Raw genomic sequence first — 24,367 nt, forward strand, 5'->3', positions numbered from 1 at the left:
ACTAATGCGTATTTAATTTTAATTATTTTTTATATATTTTAAAAATATATATACGATGTATGAAGTGTCTCATTTACAACATAATAAAAAAGCTTCCAACAGTGTAAAAGTGACTATTTAATTTTTGGGTCAGCGCATAAAAATTTTAACAAGAAGCATTTCATTTCAATTTTTTTTTTTTGTAAATAAAGGCTTGGTTCATCGGTCTTTAATTCTTTATCTTATCAAATAACTGTGTACAAATTTTTCTAGGTGTATAATGTTTCTCTTTATCTTCCTTAGTAGCGTGTGTTTAACAACATGATTTTGTATTCTCAGAAATTATATTCTTAAAAATAATATAACTTGAAATGTCATTCCTATAAATATAAGAAAACATATTTGGTTTATTTTAATAGTTCTAAGAATATTTTCTAAATTTTAAAATAATTTAAATAAAAAATGAAATTTACAAGGGTTATTAAAAATAACTTTCAATATTTTTATAGGAATATCAATTACCCATCCCTCCATATAAAAATAAGACTTTTCTATTATTGAGAATATCACTTTTCTAGAATATAAAAGATAACACTTTTATATTCTAATAATTCCATCCTTCCTGTTCAAAAAGTAATCAGAATAAGGTTGAAACAATTTTATTTTTGGTTACAAGTTGATATTTTCTAATTATTGCACTTAAATATTTTAAAGTTTTTATAATTTAACATTTTACTTATTTATGTTCAGAAAAAAATAATAGTTGGAAGCAAATGATCATTGTTTTTTTTTTTTTTTTCATTTTTATCTTAGTCACTAATGCTTTTTGTTTTGCCTAATGAGGAGCTGCATATCTTTTCTATTTAATCTTCCATTTTGTAATGTGCAAAACTGTGTTTGACATATATCATATCAAATTTTCTCCTTATTGTAAGTGCCATGCATATATGTTCTGTTTTCAACCCTTTGTCTTCACCGCCAGTATCCCCCTCACTATCGCTAGGGTACGATTCTCTTCGGTTTTAACTTCTTTTTATCATTTAATGAACGGCTTACATATAAAGAAAATTATTAACTACATTAATTACTATGCTGTCTATAAAAATTACATTAATTATTTTTACAAAATTAACTTCTTTCTTCTTTTCTTTTTCCCCACCTTAATTCCCTTATAAAAAGAGTTAAAAGTGGAATAGTAAATTATAATGGTGTGAGTTAGATTAAGTTAGATTTAGATGGATTTGTTATCTAGTTTGATCAAAATTTACCAGTTTGATCAAAATAGATTTGTGCATTTTTAATGTGACATTCAATTCAAACAATCCAATTTGACATAATCCAATCCAATTAGCATAGATTGAATTGGGTTGAGTTAGATCAATCTAATCAACTAATTAAATTTATTTTTTTGCTAAATATTTCATAATACATGTGAATCATTTGACATCTCGTTGCAAATGTAACGTTATCTTCATAAAGAAAATAATAATATAAATTAAATTCTAAAATAAATATGTTGATTTGCTATATTATTATTAACCTAAACAACTAACATTAATATAACATAAAATAATTTAAAATAAATATATTATATTTTTACAATGTTATCAACCCAAACAACAAATACAAATACAATCTAAAATTCAAAATAGATTTGTAATTTATTGTGACAGTTGCAGAGTTACTCAAGCACCGAAAGCAAAAGAGTAAGTTCTATTACTGCCCACTTTGTTCTCTACTATAAGTAAAAATGATTAGTTTTACACATTAAAAAAGTCAGTTATTTGTATTAAATTTTACTATTTTCATAAGATTCTTTCTCAATTGTCCTTATTATAAATGTCATAAGAAGTAATGCAACTAAAAGGTCATGCATTAAATGAGATATTTTAGAGAAAATATCATTAAATGATGCAAAAGTGGTTAAATTTGCTTATATTTAAGAATAAAAATGTATGTTTTTTTTCTTCTTCTTATAATAGATAATAGAGGAAATATATTATACTAGAAATGTTGACAACACACTCTTTTAAACATACTCTTTCATTAGTTGAAATTTAATGAGAAACATAAAATTTGTTGGTCTTATATCCTATTTAATGACTTTTTATGTTGATTTTATAGTTTTCAGTAAAGAGTGTGTTAAAAGAGTATGTTAGAGAGTGAGTTTCTGACATTTTTCTTTAGGAAATCCACTAAGATTAAGCGTGTTAAAAGAAGTGTGTTGCTAACACTCCTCATGTTAGAAATATGACTAAAAAACTAAGAAAAAATTATTATTATTATTATTATTATTATATAATCGGGTTGGATTGGTTTATAGGTCAAAAATACACAATCTATTATTCAACTCATAATGCTGAGTTTTGATTGAGTTGGGTTAGACATGACCAGAACTCTAAAAAAATCTTATCTTAAATTATTGAATCTATTTGAGTTAGTTCAAGTTTGTAGGTTACATGTAACTGCTTATACCCCTAATAATTTAATGTCATAAGATACCGATAAATGAGAATATTATCAAAAAAATGATAAATATTTTAAAATAAATTAAAATTATGACAAATAATTTTGAATTTGGATATTTTACATAATAGAATGGTCATATTAGAGATAGAGAATTGAAGTAGTATAGATAAAGTTTTAGCTTTAAATCCTAGTGATGTAATTGTAATTAGAAAAAAGTTTAAATATATTTTTAGTCATCATGATTAATTTATTTTTGTCTCTCAAATTTAAAATTGTTGTTTTTAATATTTTTAATTTTAAAAATAAGTTTTAACATTATCTTTATTTTTAACATAAATTAAAATATTATACATAATTTTTAAATTTTATATATAATTATAATATTAATTATTTCAAAATATATATATATATATATATATAATTTAATTATAATAACCGATTTCTCACCTAGAAGTGAAAATGGATCATTTACGTAAATAAAAACTGGACCAAGTTATTAAAATAAATTTAAAAAAAAATTAAAAAGTCCCGTCCGGGAGGTGTATATCTTATTATTGAAGAATAAGAGAAAAATAAAATCCAATAATTTTACTGAAAGTGAATTTATTCTTTATTTTGTTTTTATCGGTGGAAGTACATTTCCAGTTTCTTGACATAGTCAACATTCATATTAACAAAAAATGTCTTGTAGGGTAACTACATTGAACCAGTCACCGTTTGTAACGCCAATCTTCTATTGTCGCAAGTCAAGTCTTCTCCCTACTCTGTCTCTCCAATAGAGGAGAAACAAAAGAAAACGCTGGATTCCATAGATCTTTACTTTACCTTGTAAACGTCACAATTGTTCTTGGAAGTGAAGAGATATGGAGAGTGAAAGCAACAAGTATAAGCAGAAGCAGAAGCTAGAGGTATCTGATATCCTCAAGGAATCTGTTATGATCTATTTCAGAAACCTCAACTTCATCATCTACACCCTTCTCACCTCTCTTCCTCTCTTCTGTATCATGGTTTACTTTGAAATTTACCTCCAAGAAATCCTTGTTGAAACCTCCAATATTGTTAACCTGCCACATGATCACTTCACTCGCTATGGCTACAGAAACTGGCCAGATCTTACTATCACAAGATTCAACAAGGATTATTTCCTCAAGTTGATTCTACTTGGATTCATTTACATGGTGCCTCTCTATGTCCTGGAGTTTGTCTCTGCACTTGTGACTATAGATTTGGCTTCAAAGCTACGTTCAAAAGAGAACAAAATGACTCTTAAGGAGATGTTTGAGACACCCTTTGACCTATCAAGGTTGAGAGGCTCATTTGTAACTTCTATTTATGTTCTCTTCTTAACAACTACTCATCAGCTTGGATTACTGTGGATAGTCCTAAATTACCATGTTTTCTTGAAGGGCTTGAGATTTAACGTGTTGTTTGCAGTAATTTGCAGCATGGCATTTGCAAAGGTTTTAAGGATGTATTTGGAATGGAGTGCAATGTGGAATATGAGTCTTGTGATCTCAGTGTTGGAGAGGATATATGGTATTGATGCATTAGCAGTTTCGGCTTATTTCAGCAGAGGCAGTCACAGGAGGGGGCTCTTTTTGATGCTGATTTTCTTTGCTTTAGGACATCTTTTGAGGCTTTCATGCTACCATGTTGGAGGCTATGAGCAAGAGAATGGATTTTTTGTACAAGTTGGCTTGTTCTGCGTGGTGAATCCGCTGAAGTGGGTGGTCTGTGTGATCTACTTCCATGATTGCAAGGAGAGGAAGTTGGAAATGAAAACTGATGAGGAATCAGGGAAAGATGTTAAGAATGGTTCGTGAATGAGAAGTGGTTTGCGTACACAAAAATAAGGGAGTCAATTTGATTTCAGAAGTCAGAACTAAGGTTAAGATAGCTAGCTGGTTAAGCAGCCTTTTAAGATGATTAATCAATGTTGTATTATCCTGACTGTAATATATTAATCAACTTGGTTATTGAAAATATTTTCTGTTCCATTGCTCAGTTACGAAGATATAACAGCCTCTATTAGTGCTTCCCCGGTGAATGAATGTATGGATTATCCATCAATATGAAGAAACTAGCATTATTCCATCAAAAAAATTGATTTTCTAGGTATCCACTAAATTTACAAGAGTCTATTTACTAATAGAAAGGGTTAATAATGTGATTTTAAAGATCCCACATTCTCATACCAGAGTCCATTTACAAGAGTCCATTGCTCAGTTACGAAGATATAACAGCCTCTATTGTTGATTTTTTTATACCAGAGTTTTTTTGTTAAGTGGAAAAAGGTTTCAATTGAATAATGAATACTTCTGAATTTTGAAATACTTTTAAAATAAATTCTAGTTATCTTAAATTAAATACTACAAAAAAAAATTATATTGAAAAAAAAATTTAATTGAATACAAAAAGACTTTATAAGAAAAAAAAAATCTTTTAAAATCGTAATCTAATCTTTAGAGTGTATTTGCATAATCGCTTGAGCTTCTGTTCTAATTCTACACATTCATGGACACCAAATGTGAGAGCAAGAATTTGTAGGATTCACTTGGATGGGGTTTCAACATGGTTAGAAGCACAAACTTAATCATGACAATGGATTGGTCCCGTCTCCAAGTTATAAGAGAATAAAAAGATAGATTATAAAGCAGATAATTTTTGGCTTGATGGCAACGACTACCATCACGTTTAAGCCATATTTAGGATTTCCTAGACACTTAATCCCATTGCTAATTTTAATCAATCGAAGACACCAGTCAGTTGGTTTTCCATATTGATAAAAGTAATCACGCCAATTGTATTAAAGACACAAGGCAGATCATAATAATGCATGTAAATTTCAAAACTGATAAGATGCAATAACTTGCATTAAACAAAATTTTTCTTAACAGAGCTAAGCAAGGTTCCACATTGTCAATTGTTTTTTGGGGAAAGTTGCTGACAACTGAATCCATCAACTATGTCATTATCACCTAAAACTCATTTCCAGAAATAAATGTTACTCTTCAATGCCAAATTTAATATCTGACTTATTCCAAGGTTCATTGATAGATGGACCAATGCAGAAAATATGAATAATGGACTTCTACAACAGCCACATGAGCTCCTTCATGCTTTTGAAAATCTTAATTAGCTTTAGAACCAATCTTCCTCTTTGCAAATGATGGCAAACAGAAAGCTGCTGTATGAATCTGAAATTGAAGGCCAAGATGCATATTCAGATAAGAATTAGCAGTCCTGCAAAGAAAGGGAAGAATGCAAAATCTCAAAATAGAAGATGGTATGAGTGGGGCAACACACCTCAGAGTTGTAAAATTTCAGTGGTCTTACTGACTTCTGACACTCATTTTCATCTATGGGATTCACTGGATGCTTGAAATCAACAGCTGGTCCCTCGGTTGAGCAAAGCATAAAACCAATCATCCCACTGAAATGAAAAATAAAAGCCACATAAATATGAATAATTATATACATAGTCTCCATCCCTACACAAAATTCACATTATACAATACTGTCATATAGCCCACAAACTCTGGAGAATGTAAAGTGAAAAGGTTCAATGGCCTTGTTTATGAGGGGATTTCAATTTCAAATGATCATTTTCTGGCAGAATTAATATAAACCTATATAGCATGTAATGAATTTGTAGAAGAAAATAGATTTAAAATAAATTGAAAAAAACATACCTTGGGTATGTAGGAACAGTAGTCCAAGCATAGTTGACAGAGCCTTTAAAAATATGGCGACAATTGGCCACAATGTCCTCAATTATATCCATATGAAGCCATATGCTTTCTGCCTGAGTACAAACCACTCCTCCTGGACGAAGAGCCTTTGCAACCGATTGAAAGAAGGGCTTTTCAAAAAGCTCCTGAGCAGGACCTTAGGATACCAAATGTAACATCTTTTTATCAAACAGTTTTATTTTTATATCACATAGAAGAGCAGGAAGCTATAATATGGTATACCAATAGGGTCGGATGAATCCACTATAACAGCATCATAAGTTCCTTCTGGAACTGCCTTCAGAAATGCAACTCCTAGACCATTGTTAGAAAACCCATCATGAGATAACTTCTCCTAAAAGAGTAAAATATTCAAGGGAAAAAATTTTGAAAAGTTGATCATACCATCACCGATATGAAGTGTCACACGAGGATCCTCATACCCTACAGCTACATCAGGGAAATATTGTTTGGAGACCTGCAAGACAATTTTGACTTTGAGCATACACTGTGCTACTTGAAATCTCTGAGCACTAGTGAGTAGACTCTTTAGGCAAACTAAAAAGGAATAGAACAACTATAACCAATTTCCTAATGTAGATAAATAGAAGTGATTATATGCGAATAACATAATAGCCCCAGCAACATAATTTAGCTTCTGTTAGAGACAGGAAAGAGTGTAAAATTTGGCGTCCCTTACATCAACAACCATATTGTCAATTTCACAAATGTCTATCTTTTCAACTGAAGAATGGCGTGCTACTTCTCGTAGGACCCCTCCATCACCTCCTCCGATAACCAAAACCTAAAAGAAAAAAATACAGGGAGAAAAAGTATATAAATTTGATGATTAAACACGCAATCTAGACATAAAACAAAAGAAGACCTTTTTGGGGTTTGGAATAGAGCAAAGAGGAAGATGAGTGATCATTTCTTGGTAGGCACATTCATCCCTTTCTGTTAGCTGAATTACTCCATCCAAAACAAGAACCTTGCCATATGTTGATGACTGCAGAAGACATCACAGCAGTGCATTTGAAAATAAAGATCGTAGGAACATGAAAAAGGGGAAAATTATAACACTATCTTCATAATTTACTGGATCCTCGTGTACCTGGAAGACCATGATATTCTGGTAATCAGACTTTCCTTGAAACAAAATCTTTTCCACCTTCAAGGAGTGAGCCTCTCCTGCAAAATTACAACCATATTTTAATTCATGAGTACTATTACAAAACAGAAGCAAAAATTATGAGTTTTATCTAAAAAAGACAGATTACTGTGTGCACATATTTCTAGGATTTTAGCAATGCTTTGGTTCAAGAAAAAAATAATTAACATGTATTTAAAGACATTCATTGCAGATAAAAAAATATTTTGAAGAGCTACCTTACTAATCAACAAGTTGCATCTTCAGGCAAAAATATATGTAACTAGACAACCAGACCAAAGGCAATGGTCCCAAGATTAACATGACATCCAGGACAAAAGAATATAAGAAAAATAAGAAGATTCTTTTTCTTTCCCTAGGTAAGCATGCACTTTACTGGAAAAAAATAGTTATGATAACCTATTGTATCTCATGAACTCAGAAAAAAAAAAAAAAAAAGTTGAGACAGAGCAAAGACTTGGGAAGTTCAATCCAAAAATGATAGTAGGTGATGTATGATTAACAGGGGAAGAAAAGAAATTGGTGAAAGGACAGGGATTAGATCTTTTTTGTGTTGACATATAGTAACTGCCTATTTAACTTTATGAAATATTTGTTCTAGCACATTCCTTTTTCTATTTAGACACCCATTTATGCAAATAATCATGCATCAAAATAAAAGGACCCGAATAAATATTTCTTGTATGAATCTAAGAGATGCACTTTAGAAGATAAAGCATAAAGTTATAAGAGTTGATTGAAACAACTGATATTGTAATAAAATTCATGCAAGTATATAATAAACAATGAAATTGCAAAAATCAACTTCATAGATTTTTCAATAATGGTTATGACTTTTTGCACTTTACCTTATAAATTTCACGCTCACTTTAGAGGAATCAATTCCTTTTAAAACGACCATCATTCACTTTGTTTGAAAACAAATAGCCGAAGATCACAGAAAAGTGACATTTAAGTAGAGCAAGTTCCAACGAGGAAAGCCATTGATAAATGGGAAGATGAATAGCACCCTAACTTATAAAGGGAACTCATTCCAACACATTTGAAAGTGAATTTCTTATACACATAAATTTTATATCAGCACACTCGTCACTGACATGATCAGCTTAGTATTAAAATAGTGACATAATATCATTGCAGAATTGGACCACACGTTGAGCTAAACTACCACATGTTCAGATGTCAAAGTAAAAACATATAAAACTAGAACTCTACAAATCATGCAGCCAGACAAGGGGTAAAAAAAAATAAAATAAAAAAGGGTTATAAATAATCAATTATAATTTATAAATAACAAATTAACAACCATAAGAAAATTCATTGTTCCATGAGAGTAATTCTAAGAAGCTTGTAACATATATATCTACACACTTGCTGGTACATGACAGGGAGATATTAATAAAACGACAATAGTAAAACAAGATGTAAAAACAGAAACACAACTCACCAGACACCCAAATTTAACAGAAATCAAGAAAAATAAAAACAAACAGATAAGTGATTATCAAATCCAAATCTCTTCAGACAGAGACAAACCCCATAAGAAGAAGAACCCATAAATTGACAAAAGCTTAGTTTTCCACACACACACAAACAAGTTAAAAAGGTTTAATTTCCTTTCCAAGCAAGGAAAAGGCACAACTTTTGGAAGCAACAAACAAAAGGGTATGTTAAAAAGAGCACCAACCAGGCCACATTGAACTGATTTCAGAGAACCAGCCAGGAATCACAGATGATAAACCATTAACAAGAGGGTCTTTGCCACCCTCCACATCCATGGAAACAGAGACCCCATTTTCTTCATCATCTCTTTGCCTCTTCACTGGGGACTCAACAACGCTATCGTCAGCCATGGCCTAACCTCTCTCCCTCGGTGAGAACAATCTCTCAAGTAACACTCTGTTTGGCTCTTCCCAGCTTCGTGAGATATTATTGGGGAGATGGAATAGCATAAAGGGAAAAGGGTGTGGGCCACGTGGGAATATAGAAAGGAATCTGCTTTTAAGGGATGCGTTTGACGTGCGCTTTGGTTTGGGATCGGAGCATTGAAGGAAGGTGAAGTGCTTGCCAAACACGGCCTTAGGATATGCATGTTACGTGTTGCTTCCTGTCAAGTACATGTGAAAGTGATGGGAGTCTCCGTTAGGTTTTCCTTGGAATAAGGCTTCTTCTTTTGCTTTGCCTTTAATCTCTAATTCGTTACCATATCTTTGTCTCCAACCTTAGTGCTTATCCTCTCATTTAATGGGACAAAAACTTAGTACAATGCTTTAAGGGCTAGTTAAAATAAAAAAAATCACACTTTTTATTATTTTTAATTTTTCTAAATTAATTTCTCATTCAAAATTATTTTATTTTAAAAATGGTCTCTAAAACGGGTATTTAAGAAATCCACAAACAAAATCAAGTGAGAGATATTTTTTCATTCTGTTCTTCTATTTTGTGGTCCTAACTAAAAAAGTATGAATCGTCTCATCTAGTGATATGATACTGTATGTGGTGAGAAATAAATATTAGCGTGTGGGATTATTTAAAAAAGGAAAACTAAAAATTATTTTAAAAGTAGAAATCAGATACGTCTGAGTTCTTTTTTTTTTAATGATGTTTTCAATCAAACTTGAAAATTTTAAGTATCCTCTTTTTATTTTACAAAAGTTGCCATTTAGAAAGTCATACTGTTTTCTTACTCTGTTGATTGATAATTGAGATTTTTTTATGGATTATGTTGAAATTCAACCAAAGAATATAATCAACTTTTCTCTATATACATAAAATAGATATAGTTATTTTATACGAGAATGTTTTGACAAACTTTTTATTAACAAAAAGATTTTTAATTTTTTTTAACTTTATATTTAATTTAATTTTTATTTATCTTTATTATTTATAAATTAAATTTAATATCTCAAGCGACAAATCTAACATAAGATTATACGTCTCATATATAAGATATATAAATATGACATTATCTTTTTTTGTTGTAAACATAGTTCTCATTGTTTGACAGATTTTAATATATGATAATTTACTTTTTTTTATTTTCATTGAAAATAATTATTATCAAAACATGTTTTATACTAATATCTCTAAAAAAAAGTAAGCATTACATTATCTTCTCTTATATTAAAATACATATTTTTTCTCTCTTGATAAATGTAAATATGATACATTTTAACAATTTATCTCTTAAATTATATAATTAATTATTATTTCAAAATTATTATGAATTCTACTAAAATTAATTATATATTTAAAGAAATAATTTTAATTATTATTTTCACAAAAAAAAATATTTTAAAGTTATTGAGTTAAAGAATTATATATATATATATATAATCAAACACAAGCATTGAGATACTTATTTATTTGACGTTCTTAAAATAATATTTTATTAATATTTAAATGAACTAGTATTTTTCTTATATAATATTAATTATTATATATATTAAAAGTAATATAAAAATATTAAGTTAAGGTTTAATTTATGTTATTAATATAATATTTTATATATTCAAATTAATAAAATGATATTTTATGATAAAATGTTAATTATTATATTTATTAAATTAAATATAATTCTAAAATATGTATATTAAACGTACAACTCCTTAAACGAGTTTATTTTTATTAAAAATCTATTATGGCATAAAATATTATTTTTATATATAGTTTATATATAATTATATATTATATATACATATATTTATATATACCTAATTTTATTTCATAATTTTTATTTATTATTTTAATAAATCACTTTAAATTTAGTTATATATTTTATAATATTTTATCAAGAGAGTGAATTGATGACAATTTATGAATAACATATATTTTTGTTAGTCAAGCAACCTTGTATAACTTAAGAGGGGAGTGAATTAAGTTAGAGTTAATCACTTATACACTGCCAGTGTAAAGTTTTTTTACACAGGTAACTAATCATATCTTTTAATAGTGTCATGTCATTTGCTTATTTAATGAACTAAAAATAAAATAAAATAATTTAAAAAGATATGATTAGTTGCCTGTGTAAGAAACTTTACACTGGCCGTGTATGGATGATTAACTCATTAAGTTAACCAATTTTTCTTCCTTTCTGAGTTTTTGAAAAACTTTCTTATAAATTCAATTTCTTAGACAAATTGTATGTAAAGTATATTGATGAAAAACTACTCAAACACAATTAAATAACAAGTAATTAAAAGTGTAGGGAAAGAGAAATTGCAAACTTATTTTATACTGGTTCCGCCAATCTTGCCTACGTCCAGTCCTCAAGTCTCTAAATTGAGATTTCCACTATTCTTGTAGTGCTTACAAGACTTGAATCCTCCAACACCTTGAAATTCTCCTTCCTTGTGTTGAGATTCAAAAACCAACAAGGAGAACAACTCTTCTCCTTCCCAAATCAAAAGATCAAGTGGGTATAACAAAGTAACTCTCTTTGAAGAGTAGATATTACACTTTTTAAGATCTTAATGAACTCTTTAGAGAATAATGCAAATGACTTTGGCCAAGAAGTTTTGTAAATATCTCTTTCACAATAGAGTTTGTAACCTTTTCTGAAAGAATTATAGGTATTTATAGACAAGTATTCCTATGGTTAAGTCTTCTCATGAAAAGTTGTAACCCTTTATAACTTTCAAAAAAGATACACTGGTAATCGATTACAACGATTTTAAATTCAAAAACAATTTGAAACGTTGTTTCTTTAAATTCAAATTTTTGAAGTTCCCTCATCTGGTAATCGATTACAAAGGATGGTAATCGATTACCAGAACTTATTTTTGTATTTGAAATTCGAACTTTGAAGTTTCCTTGCTCTGGTAATCGATTACTTAAACCGGTAATCGATTACCAGACAAATGTTAAAACATTTGCTACACAAACTTTTGATATAGGAAAATTTTCTAATTATCAGTCAAAAATATTTTTGTAAAATCTTTTTGAACACTCTTTTTACTTTCTTTTCAAAAAGATATAAAAACTTCCTCTTATATTCAAAAAGATTAAATTGAGGTTTTCTGGAAATTCTAGTTTTAATGGCCAAGTAAAATTTGCAATTTCTAAAAGTTCCTTTTACATATTTAGCTAAGTTGACAAGACTTATCTAGTTAATTCTTGAGATCTTGTTTCTTGATCAACTTGCTTTAACTTGACCTTTTATTTTCTACAATGCTTTGGCATCATCAAAACTTTGTGCATATGTTCTTCCACAATTTTAAATAACAGTATATTTTTAAATCTTATAATAAATATTTTTTTGTGACACTAAGTTAAATATTTTAAATTATATATTTTAATATAATATATGAGTGACAACATAATACTCATATCACTCAAGAGAGAAAATCGAAACTTATTTTACCTTTTGGTATACAAATTAAGGATAATATAATATTCTTATATTTAAGAAGAAGGTAATGTAATTTAGTACTCAAATTATAAATGTAGAAGATTTTAATTTTTGATTTAAGTTAATATTTTAAAATATTTGTTGTTATTAATAATTTTTTAAGGAACTAGTAATCTAATCACACCCGAATGAAAGGGATCCAAACATTTGTACAGATATAAGACTGTACAATTGAGGATGACTTAAAAGAATTAATGTATACTATCTATACTAATAAAATGCATATACTTTTTGGCAACTCATCACTTAAGAACTCCATAGTTAAGCATTTTTTACTTGGAGCGATTTAGGGATAAATGATCTTCTAGAAAGTGTGTCAATGAGGAAAAAGTAAGTTAAAAAGTCTTGTATTGGTTTGTAAGGACATTCGTTGATCCTAGAGGGGCATCTCAAAAAGGGCTACTCACAGAAGGTTTTGGTTGGTGAAGGATTTTAACCAATAGAGAGTTGTGTGAAGTGTCACATAGTGAAGTGTTGTGGAATGGAGCCGTTGAAACGTTAATTTTGAGGGGTGTTGTAATGACCTATCTGATCACTAAACTTACTACGGTCCAACAAAAAATAAGCAAAAGCATAAGCATCAAACATTTGTTTTATGATATCATGCAACAAGTAGGTAAATTTCATGCAAGCAATCATATATGTAAGAAATAAAACAAGTATTCCTAAACATATATATGTACTTCATATAAAAGAAGTAACTACTATATACAAAATAAACCTAGTCATTGCTCAAGCGTCTATACAAGACTTAGCTACCTTAGGGTAGTAACATCCAAAAGAGAACCACCTCCAGCATGACTCACCACTAAACAACACAACTTGACCTGTTAATCTTATCTTACTTTCATATCAAGTATGATTATTGCAGTCCCAAACCACAAGGGAAAACATAGGGTAAGCTTGTAATACAAAACAACATCATACAACAACATAAAACATAAACAACTTAAAAGAAACATCATTCATTACATCATATAATGTCTGGCCATACAACTTAAAGTACCCAAGCACTCACATAACTGAGGTAATTTCATCATCGTTATCAAATAATACATTATTTTCATACACAATTACGTTGACTTCGTTCTTCATATAACAACTCATATACCTTTTCACTTTTAGCTTAACAACATTTACATACACATATATACATATATAACCATAACTAGTTATGTAACAAGTAGCATGAACAACTATAAGTACCAAAACATCACAAACAACTAAATCAATACAACCACTCATACAACTTTAATCCAGTCAAAATATTCAACAGAACAACATAGATATACAACTGATGCATCGTCACACATATCAACTATAGAGATCTCCTACAACTGAGGTGAGCAATTTAAGTTGTTTGACCCTACTGAATCACAACAACTGGTATAATACCATAATTGACACTAAAGTTAGAAACAAGGATTAGCACAAGGCTAGAAACAACGACTAGCATAAGCTAGATTGATTTCTCATATTTTTACCAGTTAAACTAGGAAGTATATATGGTACCATATCAAGGTAGAACAATTTGGGTATGGGCCTACCTTGACATTAGCTTGCAACACTAAATCCCTTATGGGATTAGCCCAACGACTACCCTTCAAATACCACAACCCTTCAATACTTGATTAGGGACTAAGTCTTTGACTTTGTACTTTACTCAATTGGTCACTTGTAATCAGTATAACTCGACCTTGCCCTTATATTATGGGCACTTTATACACATGTGTTTCAATCTTACCCACATACGGATATCACATAGAACCTAGAAGAGACAACTAAAAATAATTTACCCATTCAGAAGTTGACTTACTTATTAAAGGGTTCAACATAACATATATTTGTGCAATGGGACATTAAATTTTGAAAATATCTTTAACTCTCCTCTAGTTCCTATGTATTTGAACAAATACATGTATCACAACCACGTGCCTAACAATCATGGTTTTAAATTACGGTCCACAACCGCAATTGTGGCCACAATATTGTTGTTGCAGTGTTCACTGTAAGTGCAACGACCCACAATTGCAGTGTGATTTTAAATCACTTAAAATTCCACAATTCAATCGCAACATAACCGCAACACAATCACAATAGATTCATAACATCATTTTATTATATTTTTTTTTGTTTCAAAACACATACATAGATTCAAGTTTTAATCTTCTAATCTGATAAATTTGGTCACATGAGATATTAAGGGAGGAAGAAAGACAACTAATGATAGTTGGTTGGAATGTTAGGATGTGCATGATGTATTTTAAGAAAAGTTGGAATGTTAGGATGTGCATGATGTATTTTAAGAAAAGGAGAAAAGGGTTTTAAGTAAAAAAAATAAAGAAAAAGAAATCTAATTGTTTGTTTATATTCATGCAAATATATAATAATTTCACACTGCAACAACCACAATCCACATTTCCATAAACATAATAGCCACAATCGAAGTGGCCGCAATCGCAATTGCAACCGCAACCGCAATTGCAATTTAGAACCATGCTAACAACTTATCATCGTACATCATTACAACTTAAACATCATTCAACTTAAATCTTAAATACACAACAACATAACATTATATCAACTTACATCTTTACAATTTAATCATTTTTTAGGATACATACCAAATTTCAACTTAGTGATAATAATAAACACAACAATCTATACATAACTTTAAAACTTTCAATTTTAACAATTATTAACATCATTTTATAACATATACATCATCACATTTTACATCAATGTACAACCCTCTACATTGTAAACATATCATTCCATCACACATCTCTAGCAATTTACCATCATACAATTCTTATAACTTACATGTCAACCAACTTACATTATTCAACTTATAACATTTCATAGCATATGCAACATATCCATAGACCATATTTTTCCTTAACAACATAATTAGCATTATAGATCATCCATCATACAATTCTTATATCCTTATTCAACTATACACTGACCTAGGAGGGAAGAGTATATCAGTTTTTTATTTGAACAGAGCCTCATAAACTCATTTCCCTTGGAAGTCTAAAGAGAGAATTCTAGAGAGAAGATCTCTAGTTCGTGAGCTCTTTTACTCTCAATCTTCTACTCTTCTTCTTCCAATCTTTTTCTAAGTTGTGTTGTAGTGATTCAGGTAGTGGAAACCTTGAATTAAGTCATTGATTCCGTTGCAAAGCCTTGATTTTTCTTCTCTTCTTCCTCATACCTGAGCAACCCGCAGTAAGGGAAGCTAGATTTGGGTTTTTCCTTGTTTTATGATGGATTTGTTGGGTGATGTTGGTACTAAACATGGTTTGGATTTTTAATTTTTGTTGTTGAGTTGATTGAATTTGGTGAAGAGATGTGTGAAAGTTTTTAAGTGCATGAGGAAGAATATGATGATTTGATTTATGTTGTTGTTGCATGTTGCTTTTTGTGTAGAAAATGAGTTGTTTGTGTTAAGTAGAGACATTATTCTTAGTTGCATGTGTTAGATTTCTTTTGAATTCCAAGTTGTGGCTTAAAATTAGGTTCTGCATATGTAGAATTCTGATGTTGTGCCAAAAAAATTTCTAAGTCGAGGCTCTTTGTCTCAATCACACCCGACATAGAATTGGTGGCCCCGAGTGTGAGGAAAAAGACTCGTCTTGGGTTGGAATGGCGTTAGGCATGATTGAATGGCCCCAAGCGTGGGAACCTTAAGAGCTTTTTGACTTCATGTCGTTGAGCCCAAAGTTGAGCACCACCCAATATGGTCAAGTCAGAGCTCTTTGCTTGGATTTTGTTGAGCGCCAATGTGGTAATGTCAAGCGAGAATTAGGAAAAGACTCTCTGCCTAAGATGAGGTTGAGCGTGGTGCTTTACTACACTAGGTGTGAGGTCCTAGGGGCCTCTACCTTAGCCATGTTGGGTGTGGGTTGTGTAGCATTGGGTGTGGCGAGGCAGAGAGCTCCTTCTTGGGATGACGTTGGGCGTAAAGTGTGTAGCGTTGGGCATTGGCTACTTAATGCAAACATGATGATGATGTAGTTGATGAAGTGTTGATTTCTTGTTGATTTAACCTATTAAATGAAAATGTGATGGTTTTGTTGTAAGTTGTTAGTTGAGTTATGAGTTGTACGATGTGTGTTAACAGAGTTGTATGTTAACTATGTAGTTATGTTGAATATACGATGTGTTGTTGAGATGTACATTGATTAAAGAGTTGAATATGAGTAGTGATGATTGAGTTGTAAGATGTAAAGTTGTAGGTTGATTTTATTGTTGTGTTGAATATGCAAAAAGTTGTTGTATTGTTGTTGAGATGTGTTGACTACTTAGGACTAGAGGAGAGGTTATCAAAAGATGGATATCTCATTGTATGGATATTGTGTTATGGTGTTCCAAGAACTCAATTTTTTGAAAACCTTTCTTGGGGAGTTGACCCTTGAAGTGGATATTGTGTTGTTTCTCCTCTAGAACTTTGTTGGTACCATGTGTGGACAAGTTCGAGGCACACGTGTATGAAGTGACCACAGTATAAGGGTCAAGTCGAGCTATACTAATTACAAGTATCAGAAGGGCGTACTATTTGGAGGGTAGTTGGTGGGCCAATTCATAGGAAGCTTAGTTAAGTTAGCTAATGTTGTGGTAGGCTCGTACCCAACTATTTTACCCTGACAATAGTACTAGACTTCCTTGTTTAAGTGACAATATCTGAGAAACATTAATTTTTTTCTTTTAGATATCAACTTGAATGTTTGCTTGGGTAAGGGGAACACTAATGGGTTTAATTTTTTTAAGCAAGTGGTCTTAATTTATATGTATAAAAAAAGTCGGCATCCATTGATACCAATGTAAATCTAAAATTTTATACCAAATTTTATATTTTTAATAACTTTTTGTATAATATAAATTTAATCGATTTGGTCATTGAATTATATGATATTATACTCAAAATTATATATATCAAATTTCATATGAATTGAACTTTTCTAAATATATTATCCAAAAGTGGATATCTATACATATTTTAAATATCACATTATACATTAAAATAAAGTAATGTGATAAACTGTTAAAATTTTGAAATCATGTAAAATTTACTTTACATGATCTTAAGTATAATATCATATGATTCAACGGTTGGATTGGTTAAATTTGCATTATACAAAATGTTACTGAAAATATAAAATTTGGTGTAAGTTTTCAGACTTACACCTAGTGTCAATGGATCCTAACTAAAAAAAAATGAGTAAACACTCAATTTGCTTCCTGAAAAATGGTAGAGGTAACCAATAGGTCCCTAAAATATTTTTTGTGGCATCTGAATCCTTAATTTTTAACTCTATTATAAAATATCACTAAGTTCTTCTCCACTTTGATTAGAGAAGTTTTGTGATTCATTAAACATAGTAAAAGCACTCATATTCAATTAACGCATCCTATCCTTGCTTGAGATCTTTTAAAACAACCACTCATTTTGTTAAATCCTAAATTAAATGATTTAGGGTTTACAATCCTAAACTTATAGCCAAAATAGACAAAGAAATTAAGGATGATTAATACAAAAAACATCCAACTACAGGAAATCTTACAAAATCCAACAACAACCATCCATTTTAACTGAGCACCCATATATGGTTAGAATATTTAAACATGGCAATGTATTTGTTGTTGATCGGAAAGCACCAAAATTTGACATTTTGATCCATATTAAGTGACTATAAGATAGATCAGTCAATTAGAAGAGAAAATAAATGTCAACATAATACTTGATTGCTACCTATTCAAGAAACTAAAAAAGTTAGTGTACCTATCTAAGGGCACACTCGTAATCTTCTGGTAGTCTAAGGGTCGAACGAGAGCTTCTTGTAAATGCTTCGAAGGGCGAGAGTACTTGTAAAAGGCACTCCGACGCTCAAGTCAGGACAAACATGAATCTGGATAGTAATAAATGAACAGTAACCTACCACATTTTATGTGACTTATTTATACTAGTTATAATGGGCCCTGAGTGTGGTGGGCCTCCTCTGACATTTACCAAATTAGGAAATATAATGCTAAATAGCCTATTATGCCTTAATCAAATGTTTGTCCTTGTTAATCATGATCGTCGTTCTAATCATGGTATTTAGCTATCTCGGGCATTCGTCGAGCCGAGATGTCTTTGTTTAGGTCGACTAGTGATGAGATTCCACTTGTGAAATCTCAAGAATTCCTTCAATGCTTCTCGGATTCCTTGGAGAGATGTCAAGGATGAAGACTCTAAGAAACACCAATGTGACCTAGGCTTGCTCTTGCTAAGTCCGGAAGAAGATGAGTGATCCTAGCTCTACAAAGAGAGGAGCTCAAGAAGGGTAGAGAAAGGATCAAGTGACTTTCGGAGGGAGAGAGTTCTAAGAGGAGAAATCTCATGTATATAATCCAAAAGTGAAATACAAGTCTCGACCACTTTGATCTTATAGGGAAAATTAGGTTAAGGTTACCATGAGTTAACCTAAGGTTAAGTGAAACCATGGTATGATTTACTTAACCTTAGGCGCCCAAAATTTGAATTTTGTTCAAAATTCAAATTTTGGAGCCTAAAGCCAGATCACACCATGTGCACTTCATTGGAATATAATTAAGCTTCCATTTGAGTTGCATTTCGGTCACACCATGTGCATGTGTTGCACATGGCCGAAATGCATACCAAATGTAAACTAATTACATTCTAATGCAAATACATATGCAACCTAAATAACCCTAAATTCAAATGACCATCAAATGAAATCCTAATCTAAATGGCCGGAAATACAAGGCCTAAAAGAAATACAAGGCTCTAAGGCCCAACCCTACACTACTCCTAATCTACTTGGGCTTGAGAGAAAGCCCAACTAAATAATGTGACGGGCTTTCCTTGAGCTTGGGCCCACTCCTCTTGTATCCTCCTTGCCATAGCCCTAGTAATTGGGTCCTTGGCCCATGGGCCTCCTCCATCAACTAGTAAGGTTACTAATATGGCCGTGATAATGGTCTTAAGTGCAAGAGGCCTTGTAGGTTTGGCCATCTCGGCCGCTGACACCCCTGAGAGGGGGTGTTCAAACAGTTGATGTAGAAGTCTTTGTATTTCGGTTGAGCTGGTGGCCGATATGTCCGAGATTACTGCGCCTTGATAGCGCAATCTGCCTCGACCGTTTCGGTGGCCGAGATGATGTATCACGTGCCGTGTCATGTGGCCGACATGATCTTCCCAGTACAGTTAGTAATTGAGTATAATAGAATGACTAACATACATAATAAAATTAAAATTTAGAAATTCAAATGTCACAAGAAATCTTTCAAAAATTTATCGATAACCTCTACCAAAGACTAAATTATATATTAATTCTAAAAATTATTAAAAAGATGTTCCACTTTAACGTTCAATCATATTTATATATTAGACTCAATATTAAAGTATTAGAAAAATACTAGTATCCAAAGTATCCAATTAGCCGTCATTGATTCTTATTTGATTACTTACATTAACAAAGCTTATAATCGAAGGAGTTGACTTTTTTTTTTTTTTTTTTGACAAAATTATACTCTTTACATTTCTTTTCAGTATATAGAATAATCATTGCTGTAAAGATAAAGCAACTCTTATGCCAAATAAGAATTCACATTTGTATCAATAAAAAAATTAATTACATAACAAGGATTTTTATTTCTTTATATATATAAATAAGTTTGTTTGTAAATTAAACGAGATATATTCTATAATTAATTAGTAGCCTAATTTGTGATACATTATAGATTAAATTAACAACAAATTATTATATATAACCACCTAAAAGGATTACAGATTTTTTTTTTGGTTTAACTTTCACAATCATCGAAAGAGTAACCATTAGTAAAATTTAAAACAATGATCTAGAAAAATAATCATCGTTTTTTATTTTTTGCCGAATAATTTATCCATCATTCGAAGATTGTTAAAGAAGTGCAAAGTTCTTTTTCTATGAAAATTATTATTCCTATGAAAGGAAAGAACAAAACTATCAAATCATAAATAAAGTGATTCTCACATTATTCTTTTTCCGTCAAGTCAATCAGTGAGAGATTCAAACGACGTGACACCTATCTTTCCATGTCATATTAGAACAGTCAAAAATGTTCAATTTAATTTAATTCAGTTATCCTTATAATATACTCTTTACTTTGATAAGTTATATGTGATATAATATCTAACATTTTTTTTATAATAGTTATCATATAAATTAGATTGATTTTTATATTATACACGTCATTAAAATTATATTTAAATAATAATAATTTTTAATTAATTGTATGCTGACATTTTCGATATGTGATTGGTGTCTTGTTTAGTAGTAATTAGAGTGTTTTTTTCATTGTACCATATTGTAATAAACAAAAAAATTATTTAATAACAATAACATCACTCAAATCAAAAATAGATTTAATAAAAATACTTTGATGAGATGATACTACAATGTTTAGGAAAAAATTATTAAATGTTTAAAATATTAAATATTTAAATTAAAAAAATTAATGATATTGTATTATATACAGTGACCGTAACGACCCGTCATGGTCTCTATACTTAGTAGAATCGCGCTACTGTTAATGAACTAAGAGAAATATTAAGTTGGATAACTCATACATACATGTATAAATAAGAATGAAAATAACTAAGTTTCTAGTTATAAAATAAAACATCATATATATACAGTCATTCCAAAAATAATATTCTCTATTGCCGGTCAAACACAGACAAAATTATTACCCAAAATGGTAACTCTAACACGAGGATCAAACTCCCTGTCTCGCAACGGTCACCTCAACTCCAAGCTAGCCCTAACCTGCTCCCATACAAGATATGATCATCGCAGTTCATCCACATGGAAACAAAAGGGTAAGCTAGAGTTCAAAACCAATCATACAAGTATAGAACAATAATCTATACTACACAATCATCCAACTATCAATCATATTCATAGAGTCACACCACACACTATCCAATACTACTCATGCATAAAATACAATCCACCAATCATGAAGTCAAACACCACACTTCATCATATTAATAATCATGCAATAAATGCATCTCATGACAGATATCAATGCATATCAATCATCTAATGCGTCGTCACGCGTTCACCTAGGAGATCTCCCTAACAACAGAGTTGTATAAGTGACATCCCATCCTACCAAAACCACCCCAACTGTTTTCACGCCCAATGCGCCCGCTCGGTCACAGCTAAACAGGATATAATCCTCACTCGGGTTTACTCGGATGATGTCACTTACACAATTGGAAGTCCAGATCCACCGTCAGGTATAGCACAGCTGGGTACAGGCTTACCACGACCTTGACATGCATAACCAAGTCAATTGTGGAGTTCGCCCACCGACTATCTGCAAGGATCCATGCACCTTTCTGAGTACTTGGTTAAGGGAATAACCCTCGACCTCATACCCCGCTCCAACACTAGCTAAGGACTTAGATGAGACTCACCCAACGCAGTGGCCTACCTAAGCACCACTCCCAAATCTAGTGGCCTACCTGAGCACCACTCTCATATATTAGTGGCCTATCCAAGCACCACTCTCAAGAGACTCTATGTGAGCTCTTCCAGTTCGAAAATATTTTTCCCCTCCTCAAGTCCTAGGCTAGACTCATGCCATAAGGCATCACATGCAATTATGCATCATACATCATACATGGTCTGCCCACCATCATGATCAATAATCATACTCATATAAACATATACACATGCCATATCATATTTAAACATTCATATATATCATCATTATGCATACACATGAATCACACCTCACCATACATCATATATCATACATACATGATCAAAAACTTCAACTTAACATGCATTAGCATCAATTTAAATCAATTATTTATAAACATATTCACGCTCAGCGCAATCAGCTTACGCCTGGCCTAACACCAACCCAAGAGCTCTAAGCTCTTCCACGCTCGGCGCGCTCAACCTGCGCCCGGAGCTAATCCCAGTCAAAGAGTTTCAAAACTCTCATCCAAACCAACAAATCCAGCCACATGCAAACACAAAACACAATGCATAGGCTCCATACAACTCAAAATAAACTTAAATCTCACATGCATCCAACCTATGCATCAAAATCATCAAAATCCTTCTTTTTCTCAAAACCCCAAAAATGAGATTTTCCTCAATCCATCTATGGATTCTCAACATTCATGCATCAATTGAGTTTCTAAACTCACATGCAACCTAAAAAACAAACATTCTAGCTTCCCTCACCTAAAGATTGGCTCAAAATAGCCAATAACTGAGAAGAAGTAGAATTCCCTTCCGAAGCTCAAACTGGAACTTCAATCCTCCCAAAGCAAGCTTCCTAATCTGAATTTCAAGAAAAGACAGAAGGCATTAGTGATCTAGAGGAGAAAAGGAATCATATAGAGAAATTTGGGAGAAAAAGGGGCTCACAAACCTAGAGTCCTTCTCTCTTAAACTTCTCCCTAAAAACTTTACTTTCTCCTCAACCACACAACCCCTATTTATAGAAGTTCAGGAGTGGCTAGAACGGCCTGTTCCGAATTCGGAACGACCCTTTCTGCACCCCCTTCATCACGTACAAAAATCACATGCAGAACGGCTCGTTTTGAAATCAGAACGGGCCGTTCTAGGACTCATCCAGAACGGCCTGTTCTAGGACTCATCCGGAACGGCCCGTTCTCCATCTAGAACGGTCTGTACTCCCTCCAGAATGGCCCGTTTTGGGGTTTGGAACGGCCCGTTCTCAACTACGATTTACAAGTCAATTTATTAGTTTGAAACGGACTATTCCAGTTTGGGAACGGCCCGTTCTGGGCTACTAAATCACCCATATTGGACTTTTGGGCCTTCTGAAATAACTTACTATGTTATAAGGATCTAGAAACTTTAGATAATGGGGACAATACTTATTCATATATTATAGTATTAAAAATTTTACATATAATTTTTAAAAGTATAAATATATATCATAAATATTTTTTTACAAATTTTTATATCTACGATTATAATTAAAGATGAAAATAAATTATGTCATACTAAATTATATTATAATTTAGTAAGTTTAAGCCTAACTTTCTTTAATTTTTTTTTTTAAATATTTGGTTAGAATTACAATCATAAAGACCTACTTATAATAATTTAACACTAATAAAAACATAAAAATAAATATATTAAATTTTATAAAAATTAAGTTTAATTTATTTATGATATAAACATGTTTTTAATATTTAATATATATTTTTAGATGATATTTTATTTTAAAATATATTTTATAATAAAAATTCTAAATAAAACATAAATATTTCAATCTTTCCTATTTGACTTTTTTAATCAACGTGTATAATCTTACTATTTTAATTTTTTTAATCAACGTATATAATAAATAAAAAATACAAAAGGTAAACTATGCTGTAAATTTTATTTTATCAAAAATTGATTTTTTTAACATATTACATTATATATATGTGAGTAGTAAGATATATATATATATATATATATATTATAATTAAATGTTTTTAAAAAAATTGATTCGTTATTAAGAAATATTTTTTATCATATAAGATAATTAATCTCCTTTAAAAGTTTGACAGACATTAAA

General features: G+C 30.9%; 2 protein-coding genes across 3 annotated transcripts; one reads left to right on the plus strand and one right to left on the minus strand.

Annotated features, from left to right (window-relative positions):
• The first annotated feature begins 3,136 nt into the window (after positions 1–3,136).
• LOC109808896 (uncharacterized) lies at positions 3,137–4,431 on the plus strand. The gene has a single exon (XM_020372072.3). The coding sequence runs from the start codon at positions 3,312–3,314 to the stop codon at positions 4,269–4,271; it is 960 nt and encodes a 319-aa protein (XP_020227661.1). The 5' UTR covers positions 3,137–3,311; the 3' UTR covers positions 4,272–4,431.
• An 839-nt stretch (positions 4,432–5,270) lies between these two features.
• Positions 5,271–9,480, minus strand: LOC109808954 (spermidine synthase 2). 2 transcript variants are annotated; one of them, XM_020372155.3, is made up of 9 exons: positions 9,038–9,480; positions 7,294–7,370; positions 7,066–7,188; positions 6,880–6,984; positions 6,585–6,657; positions 6,423–6,494; positions 6,141–6,336; positions 5,755–5,881; positions 5,271–5,645 (listed from the first exon to the last, which is right to left on the minus strand). In XM_020372155.3, exons 1-9 carry the CDS (start codon positions 9,201–9,203, stop codon positions 5,580–5,582), a joined length of 1,005 nt encoding a protein of 334 aa, XP_020227744.1. In that variant the 5' UTR covers positions 9,204–9,480; the 3' UTR covers positions 5,271–5,579. The 2 variants fall into 2 exon arrangements, with proteins under 2 accessions (XP_020227744.1, XP_082931062.1); XM_083074936.1 differs by lacking the exon at positions 9,038–9,480 and adding an exon at positions 8,199–8,360.
• Between the last annotated feature and the right edge of the window lie 14,887 nt (positions 9,481–24,367).

Source organism: Cajanus cajan, chromosome 5 (assembly GCF_000230855.2).
Source record: "Cajanus cajan strain Asha chromosome 5, NIPB_CcT2T_4, whole genome shotgun sequence".
Taxonomy (NCBI): domain Eukaryota; kingdom Viridiplantae; phylum Streptophyta; class Magnoliopsida; order Fabales; family Fabaceae; genus Cajanus; species Cajanus cajan.